This window comes from Melitaea cinxia, chromosome 30 (genome assembly GCF_905220565.1).
Source record: "Melitaea cinxia chromosome 30, ilMelCinx1.1, whole genome shotgun sequence".
Taxonomy (NCBI): domain Eukaryota; kingdom Metazoa; phylum Arthropoda; class Insecta; order Lepidoptera; family Nymphalidae; genus Melitaea; species Melitaea cinxia.
Window position 1 is genome coordinate 7,679,876 of NC_059423.1, and position 27,975 is coordinate 7,707,850.

The 27,975-nt window shown below is 39.4% G+C and overlaps 1 protein-coding gene across 1 annotated transcript; it reads left to right on the forward strand.

Moving 5' to 3' along the window:
• Nucleotides 1-1,109: 1,109 nt before the first annotated feature.
• LOC123668150 (SID1 transmembrane family member 1-like) lies at nucleotides 1,110-24,567 on the forward strand. Its single transcript, XM_045601942.1, has 21 exons — nucleotides 1,110-1,585; nucleotides 3,018-3,086; nucleotides 4,354-4,423; nucleotides 5,822-5,924; nucleotides 7,445-7,546; nucleotides 7,797-7,909; nucleotides 8,009-8,112; nucleotides 9,815-9,902; nucleotides 11,032-11,115; nucleotides 12,170-12,288; nucleotides 14,414-14,535; nucleotides 15,212-15,310; nucleotides 15,949-16,060; nucleotides 17,136-17,211; nucleotides 18,477-18,644; nucleotides 19,463-19,583; nucleotides 20,035-20,157; nucleotides 21,457-21,573; nucleotides 21,817-21,949; nucleotides 22,589-22,793; nucleotides 24,281-24,567. The coding sequence occupies exons 1-21, from the start codon at nucleotides 1,110-1,112 to the stop codon at nucleotides 24,455-24,457; spliced, it is 2,781 nt and encodes a 926-aa protein (XP_045457898.1). The 3' UTR covers nucleotides 24,458-24,567.
• Nucleotides 24,568-27,975: the final 3,408 nt, after the last annotated feature.

Sequence of the window (27,975 nt, forward strand, 5' to 3'; positions counted from 1 at the left end):
ACTCCTTTGCGAGTATCGAAAATTTGCAGTATAAACGACTGTATTTTTTGATTGCGTTAGCTTAAAAGTTTAATTTTTTCACAACTCCAAGAGATAGTAGAATTGAGTATTTGATTGGAATTTCAGCTTGATACCTCTACAAGTTCCTGAGAAAAGGATCTTGACAGACAGACAACAAAGTGATCCTATAAGAGTTCCGTTTTTTCCTTTTGAGGTACGGCGTTGTATAGCGGGATTCTATAGCCTTAGTACAGTACAGTAATAGTCATGGTAGGTAAAGAAAACACGTCCATTTTGAAAGAAAGAAAGAAAGAGCTTGAAAGAAGCTGGCTGCTCGATACATCGGTTTAATGTTGACTTAAGACTACAATATACTTACACACTACAGCCCCTTAAAAATTACGTGTTTATTTTGGGCAAGTAAACTTAAACTTTCAGCATCGTTATATGAATTTCTAGACAGGCATCAAGGTTGCGAAAAAAAAAAACGTACAATAAGAGAAGCTCTAGCATAATAAATACCGCATATAGCTCTACTCGCTAAATAAATCTCTTTTAATATTTAATGCAATTAAAATATACTAATAGATTAGTATCAATGGTGATCAGTTGGCGAGCAATTCTATGTGTAATCATGAAATTCTATTTAAGACCTGTATCACCAGAACAGCAGATAAGAATTTTTGATATACAATTCGTTTTCACCATCGAATCCCAGTGTATTTATGAGATATTTTTTGCACAAAAATGAATCTAAAAACTGTCGTTGAAAATGGCCTATTCTATATCCTACTTTTAAAGTCGAATCGTAACTTATTTGCAGGATAAACCTTAATCGGATACTACAAAAGGCCCGATCCCACCATATCCGTCGTATAGGCGCTAAACTTGCCTCCTACCCCCCTGGTAGTAACCAATTCTGGTCTCTGTCGAAGGCAGTAGAGTCCAATTTCTGCCGCCCTACATTGCTTCCTCTGCAGAAGGTTGATGGTTCGCTAGCTCACTCGGCAGTGGAAAAGGCAAACTTGTTTGCATCTCTCTTTGCAAGCAATTCGCGTCTTGACGCTAGCTCTACACAACCACCATCCTTGCCTCGATGTGACTCTTCTATGCAAGAGATCACGATCCACAATAAAGAGGTCCGTAGAGTTTTGCTGAATCTTGACGTGAATAAGACTAAGGGACCTGACGGTATACCTGCGCGCGTCCTAAAGGCCTGTGCACCTGAGCTGTCTCCTATTCTCACGCGCCTGTACTGCCTCTCTCTTCAAACTAGAACGGTGCCAAAATCTTGGAAGCTGGCTAATGTGCAGCCAGTGCCCAAAAAGGGTAGCCGAGTGAATCCCTGCAACTACCGACCAATCGCCATCACCTCCATGCTTTGCAAAGTAATGGAAAAGGTGCTTAACAGCAAGTTGCTGAACTACCTAGAAGACAATGAACTCCTCAGTGACCACCAATACGGCTTTCGTCAGGGGCGGTCTACTGGAGATCTTCTGATGTATGTCACACACTGCTGGGGCGAAGCCATTGAGAAACATGGTGAGGCGCTCGCTGTATCACTAGATATCTCGAAGGCCTTGATGTGATCTCCTTGTTAAGCATGAAGGTTACATGTTATTTAATTACCTTCTTTATAATATTTGATAATACTATGACATTATCATCAGTGTCATTCTGTCAAAATATCAATACCTAATTATTTACTATGTCTTATTTTATTGTTGAATAAAGCCAATATTTTATTTGGTTCTGTCTTTATCTGTATCAGGCCTTTGACAGGGCTAGGCACGCAGGTCTTCTTAGCAAACTTCCTGCCTACGGCATCCCTGCTGACTTTTGTAGCTGGATTTCAGACTTTTTTAGTGAACGGTCGATCAGAGTGGTCGTGGGCGGCTGCTCCTCTGACCTGATGGGTATAAACGCCGGCGTCCCTCAAGGTTCTGTTCTCTCTGCAACTCTTTTCCTGCTCCATATTAACGACATGCTACGACCAGGCATTGTTGGATACGCAGATGACAGTACGATTGTTGAGAGATATTTGTCCAGCGCAAGAGACAGCAGGGACGTAATACGTTCTTAGAGAGAGGCCATGGTAGAACGAACAAATTCAATACTGGGGCAAGTATTCCAATGGGGTGATTGCAACCTGGTCACGTTCAACGCCGCCAAAACGCAGGCTTGTTTGTTCTCCGCCAAACGGAGTCCTTTCAACTTGACTCCTACTTTCCGTGGTACACCTGTCCCTGTGTCCGATACCCTCGACCTCCTTGGCATAGAGTTGAATTATAACCTCAACTTTGGCAATTACATTGAGTCCAAAGCGCAAACTGCGGCCAGAAAGCTTGGCATCTTAAATAAGGTTAAGCGATATTTCACGCCTGAACAACTTCTTACGCTGTACAAAGCTCAAGTCCGATAGTGCATGGAATATTGCAGTCACTTGTGGGATGGCTCAGCTAAATATCAACTCGCCACACTGAACTCAGTGGAACGCAGAGCCAAGCGGCTAATCGGCAACGCCAGTTTGGTGAAATCTCTTCACACTCTGGCTCACCGAAGAAAGGTTGCCAGTCTAACGGTCTTTTACAGGTTGTACTTTGGGGAGTGTGCCTTGGAGCTGCACGAGCTCATACCCCCATCTCCTTTCTTCCATCGCGAGTGAACAGGCTTCTTCTGGGCGAACTCGCTCCATCTTCGACCTCGTCTGTGCTCTAGAGCTAGACTGAGGTCAAGAGTAAGCCCACAACATGATAAAAAAAAATCCAAAACTAGTGAAACGGCCTAAAAAGTCAAATGAACTTAACTTTTAGTAATCTGTAGATGTAGACACTAAAAGGTCTAGATACCAGGCCATAAACTCCAAAAACGTCGTATAACTTATTGATGTTATTATGACACATTTCAAAGCAATTTGATTTGCGACACAACAAAACAAGAGGAAAAATTTAAATAAAATAAGTTTAAAAGTATTAAATAATGTTAAGATTATTCATTTTAAGTGTAATTTTGTGTAGACACGTGTTTGGAAGCAATGATGTGGTGCCGTTGCATAATTCGACCGAAAAAAGTTTTATTTACAATGTGTGAGTAAAGTTTCGTGTTTACCTTTTAAGTTTCTGTAAATAAATAATTTTAATTATGTTTCTTATTAGTTTAGTTGTTGGTAGACATGTAGTAAAAACATTATTTTTTAAATTATATTTATTTGAAGGGCTTAAATTGTAATGTTCTTCCTCTGTTAAGTGACAAAAAAATAAAACAAACAAATGGGGAATTCCCCCATAAGATTATGATTGTACATAGTAGCCGAAAATAATAGCTATATTTCATGCTCTTTTTTGTAGGACCTCTTTATTTATTTTAAAACAAAAGATGTGTGTTTAATTTTTAATATGGATTTAGGATAAAAATGTTTTTAATACTTACATTTAAGCAAAATTACGACATTTTAGGCTTCATTACTTCTCATCTCAGCTTCTTAAATTCTACAAATGTATTAATATATTAATAAACGCTTCTTACTTAACGGATCCCCAGTAGGATTTTCTTCTGTGTTCATCATTACAGCCTATACAGTCCACTGCTGGACATAGGCCTCCACAAGTTTACGCCAAAAATAAAGTGAACGCATGTGTTTTGCCCATAGTCCCCACGCTGGGTAAGCGGGTTGATGACCGCAGTACTGGCTTTGTCGCACTGAAGACGCTGCTGCCCGTCTTCGGCCTGTGTATTTCAAAGCTAGCAGTTGGATGGTTATCCCGCCATCATCAAATTTCATGAGAATCGGTCAAGCCGTTTTGGAGGAGTTTAACTGCAAACACTGCATGAGAATTTTATATATTAGATTGTGATGGCAAAACTAAATCATTATTATTATTTATTATTAAACTTTGAAACATTAGCTAAATTGATATACAGAGCTATTCTCAAGTTCTAGTGACTCATTTTTATTTAAACAAGATAATTTGATCTGGTGTACTTTCATTTTTTTAATTACGTTAATATTTTTACTGTGTGGTTACGGCACTAAAGAATTTAGCCACCCCCTCTCTTCCCGTGGGTGTCGTAAGAGGCGACTAAGGGATTACAAGGTTCCATAACCACCTTGGAATTTAAGAAGCCGACCGGTAGCGGGATAACTATCCAACTGTTGGCTTTGAAATACACAGGCCGGGCAGTCAATACACGGCAGCAGTGTTTTCGGTGCGACAACGCCAGTACTGCGGTCACCAACCTGCCTGCCCAGCGTGGTGACTATGGGCAAAACACATGAGTTCACGTTATATTGGCGTAAACTTGTGTAGGCCTCTGTAATGATGATGAATATATTATTTATATTTTATTTTTCAGGTACAACTATAACACCTTAATAGACGTGACCGTGAATGGAACGACGACACACATACTAGACTTCAAAGAGGTAAAATTTTTGACTGATTTGATGATTTAGTGATAAGGTCGCCTTTTTACATTGTATTCGAACTTTACGAACCCTATAACGAATTGAGAACATCCCTAATTTTTTTTAAGTAATTTAAAAATGAACTTTGAAATGAAATTTGACGCCGCGCTGGAGCAACGGTCACAGCCATGGATTGTACCTGTTGCGCTGGCGGTTGCGGGTTCGATCCCCGCACATGACAAACATTTGTATTGGCCATACAGGTGTTTGCCGTGGTCTGGGTGTTTGTGCAGTACTTGTGGGTCTCCCCACCGTGCCTCGGAGAGCACGTTAAGCCGTCGATCCCGGCTGTTATCATATACACCTGATAACGATCGTTACTCATAGTAGGGAATATACCCGTCAACCCGCATTGGAACAGCGTGGTGGATTAAGCTGTGATCCTTCTCCTATACGGGGAAAGAGGCCTATGCCCAGCAGTGGGAATTTACAGGCTGGCTTTTTTAAAAATAGTTTTACTTCTATTGGTATCATTAAGTCCTCAATAATTATTTTTCATGTAGGTACCGACATCGGTCGCTTTCATTTTTATCACGTCTGTAGATAAAATTGAAGAGTATAAATGTGCATATGGTTAAATCTGTTATCATAACTGGTTATTTCAAATTGTTATCATAAATATATAATTTAATTAATTGCTAGTTTTCCGTTTGCTGTCTCGTCCGCGTAGGCTATACGATTCTGACTGCTCTCTTTTTCACTGTCTGTTTAAATGTAGCCTATGTCACTCAGTGGCAACGTGGCATCCTTCTGATAAAAGAATTTTTAAAATCGATTCAGTAGTTTTTTATTTTTATATCACTAGGTCGGCAAACAAGCGTACGGCTCACCTGATGGTAAGCGATTACCGTAGCTTATAGACGCCTGCAACACCAGAAGCATTGCAAGCGCATTGTGGACACTATTTCCAATTCCCCTCAGGAGCTTTGGTCACCTTACTAACCAACAGGAATACAACACTGCTTGAAAACAGTATTCTTTAGCTGTGATCCTCTGTAAGGTCGAGGTACTACCCCAGTCGGTCTGTTCCATACATGAGAAGGAAATTTCCTGCTGTGCCCTACCATAATAATCCAATCTGCACCACTGCAGGCTGGCGGATAATTTTCCTTCGTAACGATCGCTATCCAATGTCCACGATAACAATCAGGACCGACTCGCGACGGCTTTAATTGCTTTTCGGGGTACGGCACAGCGTAAATACCCAAATAGACTAAAAAATACATTATTTTGCGAAAATATCTGTTCTAAAGGGCACGAAACTCTTTCTTCGAAATTATCCAGCATCCGGCAATATTACACAAGAGCAGTTATCGGAGTCTATCATTGGTTATAAAACATAATATTATTTATCAGAATTCCGATCTCCTCTCCGTGTATCCGACGCGCGTCCACGTCAGTACAAATGACACTCTACAAGCTGACTACCCTCTCTTTGTTACTGCTGCACAGCAAAAGGGTAAATAGATTTTTATTTATTCATTTGATTTCTTCTTCTTTAGAGGCTATGGCTCCATCAGCTTTTCGCCGATTATTTTGCCGATGACAAGTGCTAAAAGTTATTCATAAAAGTCCGGAGACAATCCGGTTTTGAGTTTTGACAGTACAAGAATGGGTTAGGACGCGGCTAATTGAAGTGGTTATTCAATTCCACTCTTTGGCCAGTTATAGTTTTATATCATTGATTTCAATACACTTAGCTAAGAAAACACAACAAGAAGTTGGTATAGCACGTGCTATCTCCTGATAACTCGCAAATACCTTCATTTGATTGAATGAATCTGGAAATCAATTGAACATTACGGCTAATTTAAAAGATATTCGTCAGATCTCGCTTAAATTCAATTGGTAATATGTCAAGCACCAGCTTTCAAACACAACAAGAATAATCAAAATCGGTACACTCAGTAAAAATTTATGAGTTAACTCATAAAAAAAGTACAAGAGAAGAAGAAAAATCGAAAGAATCTTTATCTACACTAATGTTGTAACATTCTACTTATGTTTCCAATACTTGACTTATAATTACTACTGTTATAGCGCAGACAACAGAACACTCAATTTAAGCAATTTCACATGATGGTATAATATCCACATCGATATCGTAAAATCTCATTATAACATCGCGCGCATGCGCGCAGCTGCGCTCTCATTGGTTAGATTTTAATGGCGGCAAAATCACTGTGACAATACACGTACGCGTGAATTTAATTTAATAAATTAAAAGTTAAAAATGGATAGCGACGATGATATTTGTACGCCTCCGGATATTCTAGAATTGGCAACAAAATTAACTCACAATCTTTTGCCAGAAAAATCTAGAAAATTATATGAAAAAGAATATAATAACTTATTCCGACTCCGTCTACGAGCTCTACTGCTTGCCCCGCGACCGCTACAGCTGCTGGATCAATAATTAACATTAACTTTCAAAATTGTACCTTCCAAAATTTGAACAATTATTATAAATAAACTATTGCCAGCTTTTACTCTTGTTGTTTGATTAATTGCATTAGTGAAGGATAAAGTAGTGTATGCAACTGCATATAACACGGGTTTTAAAACACTCGTTACTATTATGAAACTCGCTGCGCTCGTTTCATAAACTCACACTCGTGTTTTAATACCCTTCATTATATGACAGTTGCATAAAGTACTATTTTGATGTCAATTAAAAATTTGGATATCTGTAAATGTTTTTTCCTGTCTTTATATAAAATCCCACTTACCTTTTGCGTTAACCCACCTTATTAGTTTACCTTAACCCTTTTATGGCATTTTAGGATTACAAGATCAAAACATTGTAGTGATAGTCTGATAAAAAACAAAAATGGTCTATCAACTTTTTTTTTCACCCCTCCGTGAATTGTATGACTTTTGCTGAAGCTTGGTATTTCCAATAGAGTCGTTTCATGGCATAATGTTCTATGCTATCGGCACCTTTTCAACATTAACTGCATGTTATGGGTTTATCTGCAGGAGTATCGTCATGGGAACTACCGCTGGTAGTCAGCACGAAGCAGGCGGTGCTGCAGTTCAATGACATGGCAAGGACTCTATGTCCTCATGACGCTGGACCGAGTGAGTAGGCTATATTTTATACTGATAATAATAACTGTGCCTCGTGGATTTATCTGCAAGTTTTTGGGAACTTTACGATAAATAGTAACGCAGCATTGGTAATGAAGTGATTTACGTATCTAATGTTGTAATTTTTTAACTTTTTATGTATGTACATGGAAGCATACTACAGCCTTCCGTTTGGGGACACATGTTCCTAAACGGAAAAACGCCAGTTTAATAACACGTGGTATATTTGTTTGTTATTCAGATATAACCGCCCAAAGCAGGCCCACACTGACGTTGGCCACGTCGAGTCCAACAGACGTATCAGTGCGAATAAAACTTAGACGTGTAGAAGACTTTTACGTCGAGATAAATAAGGTACGACCAGTTGCGACGCGTTGCGACGCGGAGATATCGAATCTATCTATCTTGGTTTATGATTCACATGTTTTTAACAAAGCGTTGATTATTTCACAGAATGTACAATTGAACGTGACCCCAAGCACACCGAAGTATTACTATTTCTCATTTGATCGAGATCCATTCGAAAGTTTACATTCATCAAATCCGCTCTTCCCACGGTGAGTGATGTACCATGTACTGTATATATTGTAACGTGTTACTGTCTTTGTCTTTGTGTGGTTTCAATGGTTGCTGCTAGATTGCGCTAGTTTCTTTGTGTGTTCGTAACAATATTATTTTCCTACTGTGCCCCAGCAAAACACGAAAGTATATCTCAGACGGGCTGCTCTAGACCTTGAGCCAAATATTTCCTACTTTGTCTCTCAGCATGGCAGGGTCCTGTCAAAAATTTGGAGAAGCCCTTCTGATGAAGTACCTCGACTTTACAGAAGATCACAGATAAATAATACCGCTCTTAAGTAGTCTTGTGTTCCTGTATGAGTGAGGTGGAGAGCTCCTGGGGAGGGTCGGGGTTAGGGTCGGCATCACGTGTTGCAGGCGTCTATAGGCTACGGTAACCGCTTGCCGTCAGGTGGGCTGTACTATTGTGTACCACATACACTACGTAAAGAAATCAATAATTGTTGTCTTGTCATTCCACTCACTGTTACATCGTAGTGGAGTATCGTCCCTTCCATTGCACCGTCTATAAAGAAAAACGGGGGAAAGTAGGAGTGTGCTGTCTATTTTTAAATGATTTCAAAAAAAGGAGGAGGTTACTCAATTCGACCGGTTATATATATATATATATATATATATATATATATATATATATATATGTCGGAGGAAGTAGTAAGAATGGAGTTGATTGCTGGTTACATGAAGACTATATCAATAAGCTTAGAAAATACTTTGTTAAATCATAATTATAATTTGTTTAATTTCTTAGATTTTTGTATTGTTTAAATTTAACTTAGTTTAAAAGTAATTTTTATAAGGACTTTATTATTGCACATTATGTCAGAGCAGAGGGTAGGCCTCGAGCGGGGTCGAGGCGCCATCTTAACGTTCAGTGGTGAGGGTAGATAGATATACGGTGATTGATCGCGGTGGATCATTATTATAAAATAGTTGTTGTTACGGTGTGGTGGGTTAATACTTTAGTGGAGTTAGATCGGTACCTTGAACCCGCTGCTCGAATTAATCGTTTAATTATTGTTATAAGTTATTCGTTGTGTAAAAATATTCAATAAACTTTATAGTACTGTGAATACTTTGTTTTGTGCTGGCATTTAACCCGATGATGACGCCCACTAGAACCGCTATCACTAATGACGATGTCGAGAAGACTAGTGTTTCTCCGACATATATATATTTTAATGTATGTTCGGGGATAACTCCGTCGTTTATGAACCGATTTTACCGGTTATATATATATATATATATATTTTAATGTATGTTCGGGGATAACTCCGTCGTTTATGAACCGATTTTGATAATTCTGTTGAAAAGGAGATATCCCTGGTTTGGTACCATGATAAGGAAACCAGGATCTCATGATGGGATCCCAGAGAAATCGAGGGAAACTCTCGAAAATCCGTATAACTTTTTACTGGGTGTACCGATTGATGATTTTTAATTTAATCGAAAGCCGATGTTTATCATGTGGTCACATTTAAATTTCATCGAGATCTGATTATAACTTTTGGAGTAATCTTTGATAATGCGTATTTACTTGACTATTTTTTCGTCTACCAACGTTGTATTACTTGTCGATATAATTGAAGTCGGTTTTTCTTCGTTTGCCTGCAAACACAATTATTCTTAATTTAATACCTCTCGCTTGTATCCACCCATTATAATAATTTTGTTTTTTTCCAGATTCAACTACACAATACCTAAAAGTGTGCTACTGAAAATTAATTCGGATGACCACGTGTGTGCAACGGTATCGATACAAAATAATTCGGTAAGTTGTTCTTTTAGGCTGTGTGGTTATGGCAGTAAAGAATACAGCCACCCCCTCTTTCCGTGGGTGTCGTAAAATCGACTAAGGGATAACACAGTTCCAGTACCACCTTGGAACTTGAAAAGAAGCCTAACGATGGCGGGATAATCATCAGACTGCTGCTGGCTTTGAAATGCACAGGCCGAAGACGGGCAGCAGCGTCTTCGGTGCGACAAAGCCAGCCCTGCGGTCACCGACCCGCCTGCCCAGCGTGGTGACTATGGGCAACACACATGAGCTCACACCATTTTTGGCGCGAACTTTTGGAGGCCTATGTCCAGCAGTGGACAGCGATGGCTGAAATGAGTGAGTTCTTTTAGAAATATGAAATCCTATATTATATAATACTAGCTGAAACGGCGAACTTCGTATAGCTATTTTTTGTGGTTTTTTTACTATTTTTTTTATACAAATCTTGTCCTGACAGTCTTGAGTCTGACAGACTTAAGTTGTAGTTTATCAGAAGTTACGCGTACATACACATCGATGATTCATTTTTATTTATATAGATAAGGTTTTGATCGCTGACTGCGATCCTTCAAATGGGTGTTTATGTCTTATTCTTAAGTCCTGTTTTTAAGTTTTATTTTGTCTGAATAGACGTGCTACTCTGCTCGAGTTATCCCGCATGAAACCTTTCAGATATCAATTAATTGATTATAATAAATACGATATATTGTTAATTATATATAATAAGCCCGTTGGTGCAGTTCGTAGTGACGCTGCTTTCTGCTCAATAAGCATTAAGTTGCTTTTTTTTTTTTTTTGGGATCGCATGGTAACCCATTTACGGGTGATATCCAGGATGCCCGGGTAGGCATTCCTAGACCGTATGTCGGCTTAGCACTTGGGGGTGCACTACCGACCAAAACCCCTGCGGGAGCCTTCAGCCGCTTTAATTGGAGGGTCCCGGATCTGCAGGCAACAGGATCCCTCCAGCGACAGGCTGGCCTCGGCGAAAAGGCCAGACTTCTCCTCCATGGGGACCGTCCGGCTCACCTCTGAAAAGCATTAAGTTGCTTACCATAGGAACATACGACCACGTGTGTATGTTTTAAGATATTTATCATTTATTTATATATTATTGTAGTGTCCAGTCTTCGACAACGAGAAGGATGTGTTGTACCAAGGTTGCCATTTCACGATGACTACAAAAGGTGGAATTACGGTGACGGTAAGTTAACTATTCCTAATTTCTCGGACGTGCAGTTGCGTGCGTGCGTTGATTGCGTGCGTATGTGCGTGCGCGTGTGTGCGTCTATGTGTATTTGTGTGTGCGTGCGGGACACAGTATAACTGTACAAGCTTGAACTCAATTCTTATCCTTATTTACATTTATGGATCTGTAATAATAATCTTCAAAGTATCGTTTTATTAAAGTAATTTGGGAAAGTATTCACCACTACTATGTATAAATGTATTTTGTTGTGATTTCACTTATTAAATTAAATTTATTTAACGCTTAACGTGCTCTCCGAGGCACAGTGGGGGGGACCCACCTCCGTTCACCCATAAGGACTGAACAAACACCCAGACCACGGCAAACATCTGTATGGCCAATACAAATGTTTGTCATGTACGGGGATCGAACCCGCAACCGCCAGCGCAACACCACAAACCAGTGCTGTGACCGTTGCGCCAACACGGCTTCGTTGATACTTTAATTTTGGTCTATGGGAACCAACGATTCGGAAAATAGTTTCTGCAGAAATCAATGAAAAATCCTAAGAATATAATTTAAATAATGTTTATATGCTTCTGCTATTCTACATATGTATGTACTCGTATTTTTGGAGCGAACTTGTGGAGGCCTATGTCCAGTAGTGGACTGCGATAGGCTGAAGTGATGTACTCGTATATCATTTTAATATCCGTCCACATAATCATATCAGTTGAATAGAAATCAAAAGTAGAACACTGGCTAGGCCTCATACAAAATTAAATAATGTATGGAGTGTAGATTATTTAGCCTACCACCTTCTCTAAGACATGCTGTATAAATTCTATTATTATTATATATATTCTTTATTGCACTAAGTAAATTTTACAATAGTCATTATAGTATAGGAAGTTGGCAAGGGCGAACTTATCTCTAAAAGAGATCTCTTTCAGTCAACCCATGGCAGTGAGAGATAATGTGAACGCGGGGCAAAGTAGTGCAGGACTAGAAGAATAATAAAAAAAAACATTTAAATTTTGTATATTCTATTAGGCTATATTACTTCCAGCAAGCGATGTTCCCTCGAGGCTTCTACATCGTGTTCATAGTGAAGGAGAGTGATGAAGAGTGTACAGGAATCAAGGACGACCATGGCCCCCACACCGACAGACGTACTAAGACATTTAGGTATACTAGACTTATTATTACAACATATAAATAAATTTAAAGACATCCAGAAATGTCAGGTCAGTTGTAAGTCTATCTTGCCATAAGTACTGCTTCTATTTAAGTGATTTTTGTTCATATTTTACAGTAAAAAGGTTGAATGGAAGCAATTGCTTTATGCGATAAGGCTGCCTTATATACTTTTCTTGCTTTTGTAATAAATTTAAGTGTTTTGATTGTGTACAGTAAAGAATATATTATTGTTATAAAAAATGGTCAAAGGTGGCTCATGTGGTACCCGGGTGCAATTATTACCGGGAGCCTGATAAAAAGATCAGCAGGCTTACTCTTGAAACTCAATCCTATTTGAAATTTAGGATTGGGATCGAGAACTTGTCAATCCGTACTCTTGAACACTACACTAGCGCACGATTTGACTCAATTACAGTGGAATTTTATGTAACTAATAGAAATTGGGATTTCTCGATCTTAAGCATTTTTTGCACTCTTGACAATATTTTGACGTTGACTATCGACTTGGAAATCGTGTTTGGGATCGAATTTACTCGTTTCAATAAAGTTAACTTTTTAGTGTTCGATTGTGTATCTTAAAGTGTTTTTTATTAAGATTGGCGCGACTGGCGCTTATTTTTAACATATTAACTATGTATATTTTTATATTATCAACAATATCACAATCACAGTATTTTGTTAAAATAGAACTAAATACTTAACAATTAGCTTTTTATCCTCTTTTAACCTAAGGTAGCAATTTTTAAATATAAATCACAGTATTTATGTTTTTAATATTTAAATAAAAATCACAGTATTTAAGTCTCTAATATCTTTTGTTTTAAGTATATTAATAAACTTTTGTATTCACTAATTTAAACTTAACACGGGTAAAATTGCAGAAATTATTACAGAAGTAAATAAAGAAAGAAGATAAGTTAATTATTAAATATAAATTAAGAAAATACGTAATCGAGATAATTTGAAATTTAGAAGTCTCAAAATTGCAAATCTTGTGTTTTTATGCTTAAAAAAATCAGTTTTAGGTTTAGTTTAAAGAATTACAATATAATAGATAATAATTAATTATTGGACACATTATAATTTAAAAAACATAAAATTTTATGAGTTAAATTTTATTTTCTTATTATTTTTTATTATAACGGCTACACCAGAAACCGATCGTCAATTCGATTCCAATTTCAATTCAATTGAAAGCTCGATTTGGTCAAGAGTACCAAAATATTACAGATTGGAACTGGAACTGTATTGAATTCGTGTTCTTGTGAGATTGGGATTGAAGTCAAGAGTAAGCCTACAGTTGACGAAGCAACGATTTTATACTCAGAAAATGTCGAAGTTCGATTCTTCGTCATATCAACGATATCGATTGCTTTTTTGAAGTAAAACTTCTTTACTCACGCTTGACTTGGGGAGTAAGTTGGTGAATGCGTGACGAGTGCGTTACGAAAAATGTGATCGGGCGAGGCGAACGGTAGTTGAGAGGGAGGTAAGGGTTAGATGGAGCTGGTTTTAAAAATTGGGGAATTTGAGGGAGGTTAAAATAAAAAACTCGTTGTTAATGTTACTATAGCCAGTGAGTAAGTTGGTGAATGCGTTACGAAAAGTGTGATCGGGCGAGGCGAACGGTAGTTGAGAGGGAGATAAGGGTTAGATGGAGCTGGTTTTAAAAAATAGGGAATTTGAGGGAGGTTAAAATAAAAGACTCGATAATGTTACTGTGGCCAGTGGTACACTTCGTATTGAATATTTAATTTATGTTCACCGTTACTTCTTTGATCAGAGAAGTGAAGTTGTAACTGATGCTTCAAAACTATGTTTATATTTTGCCGTTTACATCGCACCCTTAGCACTACAGTTAAAGCCGCCCATGTCGCATATGTGGTTTAATTTTATCCCTCACCACGGTATATGTCGAGGATCCGTGCCATGGTCATAATAGTCGATAATAGTCTAGGATTCAAAATAATGTAATTAAGCATTAAAATAGCCTTAAAATTGTTCCTGCACAAAATATCTGCAAAATCACAAACAATGTTACTAATATAGTTGGAATACAAGGCGCTTGTAAGTATTAAAAACTTGATTATGTTATTTTTTTCTTTTGGTTTAGCTTCAGCGTGGTAGCGTCGGCTACAACACAGGACTATTTGACCTTCGTTCTAACCTCGCTGGCTCTCACTCTACTGGCGATTCTACTGGCCATTACCGTTTTCCCACCGACCTGCCGACAACGTAAGTTGACACTACAATACACAGACGATAATACAATATAATACGATTATAGTAAATGATAGAGCTTTTTTCGATATTATTTTAAATGCGAAAGTTTGGATTAGATTCTATTGAATTATGTCAGATAATATTTTGCTCGAACTGTGGTAGTATCTCAACCTTACGATAGAACGTACCCTGTTTTTTCTAGTTTTAAATTAATAAAATAAAATTCTAAATGATGTAATGAATAGACGAACGATTCAGCCTGTAACATCCCACTGATGGGCACAGGCCTCTTTCTCCATATAGGAGCAGGATTGGAGCTTAATCCACCGCGCTGCTCCACTGCGGGTTAGCGGATATGTTCCGTACTATGAGAAACGATTGCTATATCAGCTATTTATGATAACAACCGGGACCGACGACTTAACGTGCTCTCCGAGGCACGGTGGGGAGACCCACAAGGACAGAAATCCAAACCGGAAAGAAATATTTCTACAAATACAAAGATCCATCCCAAGCGGAAATCGAACGCATCGATCTTTTAGGTGACTACACGCACCTCTACGCCAGAGCGACTGTTTGTTGTTGCAATAAATAATAATTTAAATTAATTCATTTCGCATAACATTAGCTTTAGAGAGGATTCGACGATTCAATTTTGAGTTGATCGTATTTGTCCAAACATTTATAGCCGAGGTGGTTGAAATCGAAGACAGTCCTGGACCTTCAGGCTACCAAGGTGTTCAATCATCAGAGCCTACGGGATACAGACCCCAGAAAGATGAATCTGGTAAGTTTTATAACTAAACCTTCGTATATAGAATTCCTTCTCCTCCTACCTTCTCTATACAGAATGGAAAAAAATAATATTATAACTAAGATTTGAACTGAAGTTTGATTGATTTAGAGTGTAACCTCCAATTCTTGGCTATATACCTCATTATTCATGAGACCCGGCAAAATCTGGCTTTTCCAATGTTTTTATACAAATCTTACCCTAGACAATAAAATGCCTGATCCAAAAAATATATCCAATACGGCGCTGTCATTTGGAAGTTATGCGCGTACACTTCGGTATACACTTCGTTGATTCGTTATATATATATATATGTGTCCAATATTGTATCCAAGTTTTAACATTCATAATAAAATTCCACAAACCATATTGCAATTGTCTGAGAATAAATTTAAAGTTTGTATCAAAAAGAAATAAATAGCTAAAGCTTATTATTCAGTGTAAGATTACATATCTAAAGATGTGTGACGCTGTATTTTATGCAACATATTACTAATTTTGATTAGACTGGTGCGTTTGTTAATTTTTTTCGTCTACTTACGTTGTATTACTTGTCGATGTAATTGAAGTCGGTTTTTTTTCCTTTGCTAGCAATCACTATTATGATTTTGATTTTAACATTCTTTATACAGATACCGATATAGACTCGGAGCCAGATCTAGACGATAAATCTCTACCTGTTCCTCTGAACGTGGCGAGGTTGAGTCGGTCACGTCCAATAGCACATAATCGAAGATCAAATAGGTAAACAACTTTTTTGACTATGTTCAACTACCCTCGAAATACTAAGTACTGAATGAAAGAGTGATTGAGAATAAAGACATTTGATTTTTTAAAATAATCTGATATTTGGTATATTAAATTTTCTTTAATATTAAATTCAATTTAAAGACTTGTACCAGGGATCATATCATTTGATATGACACTATAGTAAATAAGAAAGCCTTCCAACGACCCAGATGTTAAAACTGTATTCTTGCAAATGTATAAAAATGTCATTGTATCTCATTTTAAGTGAATGTTAAATTCTTATGAGAAAGAAAGTTCTTTAAACCTAAACCTAATTACTTGATAATACAAGTTACTTGAAAATGTCTCGCATACCCTTTCCTTTTCATAAAAAAGAAACAAAATTTGTATCAAATAAATAAAGATGTGCAGAGGCAGTCTTATCGCTTGAATCGTCTTTTCCAGATTAATTTTGAGTTACACACACGGTATATTAAAAGCGAATTTTTTATAAAATACATAAAGATAAATGAATATAAAATCATAAATAAATACATTATTATTTTGGCCATTCTTAATATACATTCTTAATTAATAATATAACTGAGGTAGGGCACAGCAGGAATTTCCTGCTCAAAATATGGAGCAGCCGGACTGGGGTAGTACCTCGATCTTACAGAAGATCACAGCTAAATAATACTGTTTTCAAGCAGTATTGTGTTCCTGTTGGTGAGTAAGGTGACCAGAGCTCCTGGGGGGGATTGGGGGTTGGGTCGGCAACGCGCTTGCGATTCTTCCGGTGTTGCAGGCGTCTATAAGCTGCGGTAATCTCTTACCATCAAGTGAGCCGTACGCTTGTTTGCCGACCTAGTGACATAAAAAAAAAAAAAAAAGTTGGCCATATAGATGTTTATTGTCGTCTGGGTGTTTGTGCTTGTGTACCGTGTGTGTTTCTGGACCACAGACACAGGAGAAAATCCTCCTGGGGGCCGTTAAGTAAAATCGTATATACATACATAGGTAATTATATAATTGAGCTGAAAGGTAAAAATATCACAAAAAAGTTTAATACTTTATTTTTATTAATAAGGTACTTCTGGAGCGCTCTTACTGTAGCGGTAGTGTACGCTCTACCCGTCGTGCAGTTATTGTTCACTTACCAACGGGTAAGTTCCTTGTATTATCATTTTGTAAAAAAACTTTATCTTTATAGTTAGTTATGCTGTATAACTATTGATTTTTTTTTGTCCTTTTCAACTAATTCCGTCAGTTATTGTCTAAAAATACTTAGACATGGACTTGTAACTAAATTAGATAATTGTATCAAGCCGAAGAAACTTAATTTAATTATCAACATCATCATCATCATCATCATCATCATCATCATCATCATCATCACAGCAGCCTTTTGCAGTCCACTACTGGACATGGGCCTCCACAAGTTCACGCCAAAAATGGCGTGAACTCATATGTTTTGCCCATAATCACCACGCTGGGCAGGCGGGTTGGTGACCGCAGGGCTGGCTTTGTCGCACCGAAGACGCTGCTGCCCGTCTTCGGCCTGTGTGTTTCAAAGCCAGCAGTTGGATGGTTATCCCGCCATCGGTCGGCTAATTTAATTATAATATTATCAAACTAATTTGAGAAATATAGTATTTTTAGCCGACTTCAAAAAAGTAGGAGGTTCTTAGTTCGATTGTATTTTATTTGTTTGAAAGCTGTAAGTTGTCACGTGTTCCTGTTTAAATTTTAACGAGATCGGACGAGAATCATTTGAGTTATCCTTAGCACTGTGTATTTAATTGACTCTGACTACATTGATGACGCGTTGGCGCAACGTTTACAGCACTGGTTTATGGCTGTTCCGCTGACGATTGCGAGTTCGATTCCCGAACATGACAGGCATTTGTATTGGCCACACAGACGTTTGCCGTGGTATTTGTATAGTTCTTGTGGGTCTCCCCACCGTGCCTCCGAGAGCACGTTAACCCGTCTGTCCCGGTTGTTATCATGTACACCCGATAGCGATTTTTACTCATACTAGGGAATATATCCGTCAACCCGCATTGGAGCAGTGTGGTGTATTAAGCTCTGATCCTTCTCCTACATGGAGAAAGAGGCGTACATAGATGATGGTTTCATTTTATTATTCGTCGATGTATATTGGAGTCGGCTTTTTTTAAAAAATTATTTACAAAGTAACTTTGTCAGTGATTGATGGAAAATGTACTACGTATATAATTGTGTAATTAAAACAACCCTAACTAAAAGTCATTTCATTTACCTGTATATCGTTCTAAGCTAATTTTGACAAACCTCGTATTTTGGGTGATGACTCGACTTTGGTGACAGATGGTGCCACAAGACGGGCTGCCAAGCCTGTTTTGTAATGATATAATATTTTTTTGCTGATAAGCCTACTTTTGGTCAGATGGTATACCAGACAGGCGACCAGGATGTATGCTACTATAACTTCCTGTGCGCTCTGCCACTGGGTGCCTTGGCTGACTTCAACCACGTGTTCTCCAATGCTGGCTATGTTCTACTGGGGCTGGCCTTCATGCTGCAGGTTCGCTGTAGAGCGCCAAGAGACCACCAGGTGAGTGCTAGCTACTGGGTGGAGGCTGACAATTGGGTGTGGATTGGCTATTGAGTGGGTATTGGCTACTGGGTGAGAACTTGCCAGTAGATGAGGATTAGATGGACGGGTATGGAATACACACAGACGGTTAAGAATCGTTTTCCGGGAAAGAGCTGACCAATGAAAGGAGTAAAAACAGAATAATCTAAAAGGAAGAAGAAAAAAAATATGGAAGAAGATTTATTGTTTTACTTCAGTAAAGTTCAGCTGTGATAATACAGTTTGCATACTTCTGACTCGAACTGAGTATATTTAGGCCCTATTTCATTCGATGTCTTTTTTATGCAATTAGGTCGGCAAATAAGCATACAGCCCAACCTGATGGTAAGCGGTTACCGTAGCCTATAGTCGCCTGCAAAACCAGAAGCAACGCAAGCCCGTTGCCGACCTTACCGCCGAACCTGGCCAAGAGCTCTCTGCCTTACTCACCACAGGAACACAACACTATTTGAGAGCCCTATCCAATCCCCCTAGAATATCTTAAAAATTAGTGATAATTCGGTCTTAAACTTTTCCAACTTTCTCTATATAAGTTAATATTCAACTAATATGTACTAAAATTCAGTGACTAGTTTATTAAAAATTTGTGATGAAACTTTTGTAGTTTAGAGTGAATAATGAAATCTGAAGTTATTGGACCTTTGAAAGATCAAATATTAGACATATTTGCTTCAAAATCGTCCGAAAATTTGAAGTTCAACCTTCATGCATACGTGTTTTTAAATTGTCTCCAAAAAAATTGTGATATTGAATGAAATATGGAATGGTTTCTTCAGGAGGAACTGGGTATCCCGGAACACCGTGGCTTACTGTACTCCATGGGGCTGGCTCTAATCATGGAGGGGGTGCTTTCCGCCTGTTACCACCTCTGTCCTAACAAGATGAACTTTCAATTTGGTGAGGATCTTTCATTCAAATTAATTAACTTAATGGTTTGTCAAATAAATATTGTGAGGTCAATGTAATGTGGAAGTGATTTAAAAGAAAACTTAGTGAACGAGCATTCTTGGGTTGGGTGCAAATTCTATAATGTACTTTGTCACAATCTGCTAAAAGAATTTTAGATCTTTATGGACCAAGACGTAATAATGGAGGTGTTGTATGTGATAACCAACTAAAAATAGAATGGAACTGCTGTGGAAGTTGTAAATAAAAAATAAAGTAAATTAATTGTATTGGAATAATTTAAAAAGTTGGTCGGAGCACGTTGGGCCGTCGGTCCCGGTTGTAATCATCCTGATAGCGATCATTACTCACAATGGAGAATATATCCGCCAACTTGTACTTACCTTCTCCTATATAAATGAGGTCTTTGCCCAGCAGTGGGATGTTTGATGGTTGATTTCAGATTCATCATTTATGTACGTGATAGCAGTTCTTTGCATCGTCAAGTTATACCAGAGTCGACACTCTGACGTCAACGCGAGTGCCCACGCTACTTTCATGTTGCTCGCCTTTTTGATGGCCATTGGTAAGCTAAATAAAATATGGATTTGATGAACTTGCCATAAATTGTTATTGTCATTGTTAATCATGCTTATTAGAATGTAAAAAAGAACATAGAGAACCATGGACAGGTAGATTTCTGCTGTGTATGCTCATTATCAGAGTGATGAACTTTCGGAGGAGTGGGTTTGGTGACGCTGTTTTACAATCGGTAATCCAATAATTCGTTTTTCTCACCTATCAACATTTGAAGTGTCTCTAATTCTCTATACGACAGAAAAATATACTAAGGCACAGGAAAACAAAAGTGTTTCAATTTATTAATCAATTTACTATCCCATGGTAAAATAATAATTCGTTTCACCATTGGGAATGAAAAAACTTGAAACGAATATTGATAAATATTTCAATGATGTAACGGACCGTAAAGTTCAGGCCCATTTTCGCCCGTGGTATTTATAATTTTTATTTTGAATACGAAGTTTTAGGTTGTTGGATTTTTGAAGAACAATAGGGTGGCAAACAAGCTTATGGTCCACCTGATGGTAAGCGATTACCGCAGTTTATGATGCCTGCAACATCAGAAATACCGCAAGCGCCGTTGCTGACCCTATGTCCGACCCTATCCAGGAGACCCACCTTAATCACACAGGAACACAGCACTGCTTGAGAGCCGTATTCCTTAGCTGTGATCTTCTGTAAGATTGAAGTACTTCTCCAGTCGGGCTTGTCCAAATTTTCATCATTTTAGATGATCACGGTCCACTGCTGGACATAGGCCTCCATAAGTTCACGCCAAAAATGGCGCGAACTCGTGTGTTTTGCCCATAGTCACCACGCTGGGCAGGCGGGTTGGTGACCGCAGGGCTAGCTTTGTCGCGCTGAAAGCGTCTTCGGTCTGTGTATTTCAAAGACAGCAGTTGGATGGTTATCCCGCCATCGGTCGGCTTTGTAAGTTCCAAGGTGGTAGTGGAACTGTGTTATCCTTTAGAGTCGCCTCTTATAATGAAAAAAAAAATGAAAAAAATATTTATTTCAGTACCATCGAGTTATTTTACACATTGTGATTGACTCCCTCAATTAGGCGCAGAAAGCACCTGAGCCAGATGGAGTCGCTCTTCCATTATAAACTAAATACAAGGAAAAACAGTACACCCACATTATAACACCCACGGGAAAAGAGGGAGTGGCTATATTCTTTACTACCTTAGCAACACAGTAGACTTTTGTCCAAATTTTGCGCAGGATATATCCTGCTATTCTCTACCTTAATATTAAACGGTATATTTATTACACCATATGTTACAATGTAAATTATTTCCAGGAGTGTTTGGCATAATATATCCCAACGTGTACTTTTGGGCGTTCTTCACTATCGGTCACTTTGCGGTCTGCTTCTTTCTAACGTTGAAAATATATTACGTCGGCAGATTAAAGATTGGTAAGTAATAAGTATAACACGCACAACGTTCACACACAACACGATCGATCAAGTTTAAATAGAACCACATGAAAAACACCAGCTTCCAAAGATATATCGAAACCGATACGCCCAGTAAAAAAGTTATGAGGTTACCCAAAAAAATATAGTAGAATTGAAAATCTCCTCTTTTTTTCGGTATCAGCAAAATAGCAGCATTTCAGCAGAGCAAAATATGCCGAAACTGCCTTTGTTCTCTTGTAGGCAGTACGATGGTGAAGCTTGCGTGGAATGGAGTCAAAACCAAAGGTCGGTCTGCGTTCAGACCGAACTACCCAGCCAGGGCGATTTTCTTAGCGGTTGCGAATATAGCGAATTGGGTTTTGGCGGGATACGGGTGAGTACAAACTTTTGCTGTATTTGTTTCTCCTTTTTGAAGTAAAACTTCTGGACGCACGCTGGACTAAGGGAGTAAGCTGGTGAATGCGTGACTAAAGCGTTACGAAAAGTGTGATCGGGGGATGTGAATGGTAGTTGAGAGGAAGATATAAGTTAGTGAAGATAGATGCGCATAAGTTTTCTTCCCTTCCTGGAGAGAGTCTCTCCTTTGAGACGTAAATATTAAGAGTGTCTCGCAGCAGCTGGTGGTCGTGCCGGAACCTATAACCACTGAGACATCACTGAGTTTATGTCTCTTATCCGTCATTATGAAATCTATCTCGTTCGTCGTCACAGTATCAGAGCTATGCCATGTCCATCGTCTTTTTGGATTTTTCTGTAAAAAAAAGGATTCATCAGTGTCCACTCCTGGATAGTGATTCGACGAAGTCAGCTATCATCTGCCCCCCTCCCCCCGTCATTCTTGCGCTCTAAAGCGTGCGGTCTAATTTTCGATACATTGCCGTTTTTTACTTTGACATTGTGGTCTCCCATAACAACAACGTTGTTCCATAAAACGCTCTGGACCACCACCATCTGCGAATATCGATGAGTGTAAGTTGAGTTGTGAGTCTCAAACGTCAGTTTCTCGCGGCAGGCTGTACGAGCACAACGCGGACTTCGCGCGCCACCTGCTGGCCGTGCTGCTGGGGAACGCGATCCTGTACACGGTGGGCTACGTGGTGCTGAAGCTGGCGCACCGGGAGCGCGTGCCCGGGCGCGCCTGGCTGTGGCTGGCGCTGGCCGCCGCGCTCTGGGCGCTGGCCGCCGCGCTCTTCCTGGACTCGCGCACCAAGTGGTCGGTGAGTGTCTCAGAACAGCCTGGCTGTGGCTGGCGCTGGCCGCCGCGCTCTGGGCGCTGGCCGCCGCGCTCTTCCTGGACTCGCGCACCAAGTGGTCGGTGAGTGTCTCAGAACAGCCTGGCTGTGGCTGGCGCTGGCCGCCGCGCTCTGGGCGCTGGCCGCCGCGCTCTTCCTGGACTCGCGCACCAAGTGGTCGGTGAGTGTCTCAGAACAGCCTGGCTGTGGCTGGCGCTGGCCGCCGCGCTCTGGGCGCTGGCCGCCGCGCTCTTCCTGGACTCGCGCACCAAGTGGTCGGTGAGTGTCTCAGAACAGCCTGGCTGTGGCTGGCGCTGGCCGCCGCGCTCTGGGCGCTGGCCGCCGCGCTCTTCCTGGACTCGCGCACCAAGTGGTCGGTGAGTGTCTCAGAACAGCCTGGCTGTGGCTGGCGCTGGCCGCCGCGCTCTGGGCGCTGGCCGCCGCGCTCTTCCTGGACTCGCGCACCAAGTGGTCGGTGAGTGTCTCAGAACAGCCTGGCTGTGGCTGGCGCTGGCCGCCGCGCTCTGGGCGCTGGCCGCCGCGCTCTTCCTGGACTCGCGCACCAAGTGGTCGGTGAGTGTCTCAGAACAGCCTGGCTGTGGCTGGCGCTGGCCGCCGCGCTCTGGGCGCTGGCCGCCGCGCTCTTCCTGGACTCGCGCACCAAGTGGTCGGTGAGTGTCTCAGAACAGCCTGGCTGTGGCTGGCGCTGGCCGCCGCGCTCTGGGCGCTGGCCGCCGCGCTCTTCCTGGACTCGCGCACCAAGTGGTCGGTGAGTGTCTCAGAACAGCCTGGCTGTGGCTGGCGCTGGCCGCCGCGCTCTGGGCGCTGGCCGCCGCGCTCTTCCTGGACTCGCGCACCAAGTGGTCGGTGAGTGTCTCAGAACAGCCTGGCTGTGGCTGGCGCTGGCCGCCGCGCTCTGGGCGCTGGCCGCCGCGCTCTTCCTGGACTCGCGCACCAAGTGGTCGGTGAGTGTCTCAGAACAGCCTGGCTGTGGCTGGCGCTGGCCGCCGCGCTCTGGGCGCTGGCCGCCGCGCTCTTCCTGGACTCGCGCACCAAGTGGTCGGTGAGTGTCTCAGAACAGCCTGGCTGTGGCTGGCGCTGGCCGCCGCGCTCTGGGCGCTGGCCGCCGCGCTCTTCCTGGACTCGCGCACCAAGTGGTCGGTGAGTGTCTCAGAACAGCCTGGCTGTGGCTGGCGCTGGCCGCCGCGCTCTGGGCGCTGGCCGCCGCGCTCTTCCTGGACTCGCGCACCAAGTGGTCGGTGAGTGTCTCAGAACAGCCCGGTTCATCTGCTACGACTTCGAGCGGGATGACAAAAAAACTCTTTATTTGGAATATAAGTATTAGTATCGCCAGTGTAACAAGATTCAAATACACAATATATATTTACGTTTTAACTTCAATTGAACTGATTATTTCATATAATCAAAATAATTGATTGATTAGTCGCTAATTATATATTTATTCCATACAGCAAACAGCCGCCCAATCTCGCACGCACAACGCTGAATGTTCAGCGCTTCAAGCGTTCGACACACACGATCTTTGGCACCTGGCTTCAGCATCAGCTATTTTCTTCTCCTTTAACGCCCTGCTCATCATAGATGACCCCCTGGCAAACACCCCCCGGAATGAAATACCTGTCTTCTAGAAGATTATTCGAAGAATTTCGGTAAGAAAGAGGATCAGGAATCAGGATAGATGGTAGAGAGGTTTCGAATATTGACTTTAGTAAAAAATAAACATTCTTGCTAAAGTGTTTTCTGTAACTTGTGATTTGGGTATCTCCAAGAGTAGAGTGCAGTCACTCAAATTGAGAACTCATTTTAACACACCATTATTGGAATTTATGTTCAGGATCATTACAGCCTTTACAGTCCACTACTGGACATAGGCCTCCACAAGCTTACGCCAAAAATAGCGTGAACTCATGTGTTTTGCCCATAGTCACCACGCTGGGCAGGCGAGTTGGTGACCGCAGGGCTGGCTTTGTCGCACCGAAGACGCTGCTGCCCGTCTTCGGCCTGTATATTTCAAAGCCAGCAGTTGGATGGTTATCCCGCCATCGGTCGGCTTTCCAAGTTCCAAGGTGGTAGCGGAACTATGTTATCCCTTAGTCGCCTCTTACGATACCCACAGGATACATTTATAAAAAAAACATTAACCCTTAAATATCTACAAAACAGACTTTCAAATGCAATCATTTAAAATCCGACCAAATTAGTACTAAATCTGAAAATTGAACAAATTGTTCCAAATTGTTTTATATTTTTTGAAGATATACACGTATATTGGACATATATTGGACAGCCAGTTAGCAAGATGACACTTAAATGCTTCGCACTAGGACTATAAAGAAATGTCGATATAATGCAACAGTCATAAGTAATATATATTAATGGCCGAACTGTAATACGCGCGTAAATTCTGAACGGCTGCATTAAATTGGTAATTATTTTTTTTCGTGTTTTATTGTTAGGTTAAGGTTTATTTATGTACGGTGCAAATTCAGTGCTATTTATATTTTTTAATTATAAGTTGTATGGCTGTTTATAGTCTGACACGAAAACTGAAAATTTTCTTATTAATTTTTTGTATATGGTAACATTATAATTATAATTGTGACAAGGGTAAATTAAATGACTGATTGACTTATGGGCTGGGCTTACTCATACCTACCCCACCCCAGCCTGCAAAATAATGATACTTGTAATAAAAAAAATACTAATCGATAGATTTTCAATAGCTCAATTCAACTACGTTGTCCTTTTAAATTGCTCACATTAAATTATTTAATTAAAAATCAAAAAAGTCGTTGAAAAATATTCATTTATCAATAATTTCAAACTCCTATATCTTTTGGTGTATACAGTATTTTAAATTGCTCAAAGTGTTAATAAACTGCTTAAGTAGCATTTATAATTTAAAATACTGTATACATCAAAAGATATAGGAGTTTGAAATGCAACTCTTTTGATGTATACAATATTTTAAATTGCTCAAAGTGTTAAAAAACTGCTCAAGTTGCATTTATAATTGCTCAAGTATAGTTTGGAACAGATCCACTTTCCTTAATAGTTCGAACAAATTTAACGTTTATATCTTAAGGCAGGTGAGCGCTGCGCATGCGCATAGACAATGATGCGAAGCAAAAAACTATATATATTTATTTAAAAATTAAGGAAAGTGGAGCTGTTCCAAACTGTATATGAGCAATTATAAATGCAACTTGAGCAGTTTATTAACACTTTGAGCAATTTAAAATACTGTATACATCAAAAGATATAGGAGTTTGAAATTATTGATAAATGAATATTAATCAACGACTTTTTTGATTTTTAATTAAATAATTTGAGGTGAGTAATTTAAAAGGACAACGTAGTTGAATTGAGCTATTGAAAATCTATCGATTAGTATTTTTTTTATTACAAGTATCATTATTTTGCAGGCTGGGGTGGGGTAGGTCTTACTCATTGAGGAGAAACAAGTTCTAATGGCCGTTCTACCTCCAACTATCAAAGACAATTCGTAACTTTTTGCAGGTTAAAAAAATGGCGCGAACTCATGTGTGTTTTTATATAAATTTTTAATAAATTAGTGAATGCGTAGTTTATGGTAATCGTTGATGTAAATTTAAGTTTTTTTTTTATGACAAAGACAATTATTTATTTTATTTTTTGTTGTGTGACCGTGAAATATTAAAACTTGAAATTTTTCTAAATAATTTTCAACCTTTTCAATTTCAGTTTCGTGTGAGACTATCTTTTATTTAATTCGTTCCTAAGTAAAATTGTAAAAGATCAAGTCAAAGTGTAATTCTTGTTTAAGGTAATCTCTTTTTTTTTTGAAGTAGTGTTACCATATGTAATATGCGTTGTATCTTATAAATATTTCAAAATAATTTAATTTAAGGAATGAGAAGTGTTATATTAAAAATGTTTATTTAAAAGATGTGTCTATCTGTTTTATAAATTTTATATGAACCTTTTTTTATTCATGGCTTTGTATTGTATTTTTTTGATATAATATTTATTTTAGAAAAATAATTGAATCCCTTATTATACAAGAAAGAAATAATTAATTACAATATTAAGCAACCTTGTTTTATCTGTTTTGTTATTGGAGGTCTAAATTAATTTTTATTATTTTTATAAATAAATAAGTACTACGATTGTCATGTACACCAAAACAGTCATTCTATATGTAAAAAAAAAAAATCACAGTGCATAACATGTACATAATATACCAAAGCAAGATAATTTTCTTTTTAATAACGTCACTATCACATAAATATAATTCAAATTATAAAATTAAATTCGATTTGATAGCTTTTGAAAAAAAATGTCCAGTCCAATACTTGGGGTTTCTCTCAAAGATGGGATTAGAAATGACACTATCCGCGAGATAACGAAAGTAACCGACAAAGCCCACAGAATTAGCAAGTTGAAGTGGCAGTGGGCTGGTCATCTGTGTCGCAGGACCGATGGCCGTTGGAGCAGACGGGTCCTGGAGTGGAGACCGCGTCTTGGCAAACGCAGTGTGGGACGTCCTCCGGTCCATTGGACCGACGATCTGCGTAAGATTGCCGGTGTAGGCTGGATGAGGATTGCGGAAAATCGGGATGTCTGGCGCGAACTTAAGGAGGCCTATATCCAGCAGTGGACTGCAGTAGGCTGAGCTGAGCTTTTGAAAAGATAGTTAAATAAATTTAATAACATCTGTGAAGATAATATATTTTTTTATAATTTTGGAAATTATTTTTATTTACGCATTACGCATTCAGCCTCTAACATCCCACTGTTAGCATATGCGTCTTTCAGCCACGCTGCTCCACAGTGGGTTGGCGGGTTTTTATTTAAAAATGTTTATAATTTATTAATTTAAATATATATTAAAACATACATATGACAAGAGTAAAAGCGAGAGGCATTAAATCGAACCTTTATGTACTACATATTATTTCTAAGCTGTATACAAGACACGAGTCCAACAGAAGCAGGAGTTTGGACACGAGAGAGGTTCACAACTGAACTCCAACGACTTGTATTTGACTGATACTTTGTGTATAGCTTGTGAATGTGTGTATGTAGTGTCTGTAGTTAAATTTAATACCTCGATTTCTTTGGGGATAGAGCAATAACTTATAGTCTACAGAAATGATATCAATAT

What these genes read in the sequence shown, in the direction of transcription:
- LOC123668150 (XM_045601942.1), top strand. Translation starts at nt 1,110, where the DNA reads ATGCAAGAGATCACGATCCACAATAAAGAGGTCCGTAGAGTTTTGCTG. An exon ending in AAGGTGGAATTACGGTGACG is followed by an intron (nt 11,116 to 12,169) that starts GTAAGTTAACTA and finishes TATTACTTCCAG; the next exon opens with CAAGCGATGTTCCCTCGAGG. An exon ending in CGCCTTTTTGATGGCCATTG is followed by an intron (nt 20,158 to 21,456) that starts GTAAGCTAAATA and finishes AATTATTTCCAG; the next exon opens with GAGTGTTTGGCATAATATAT.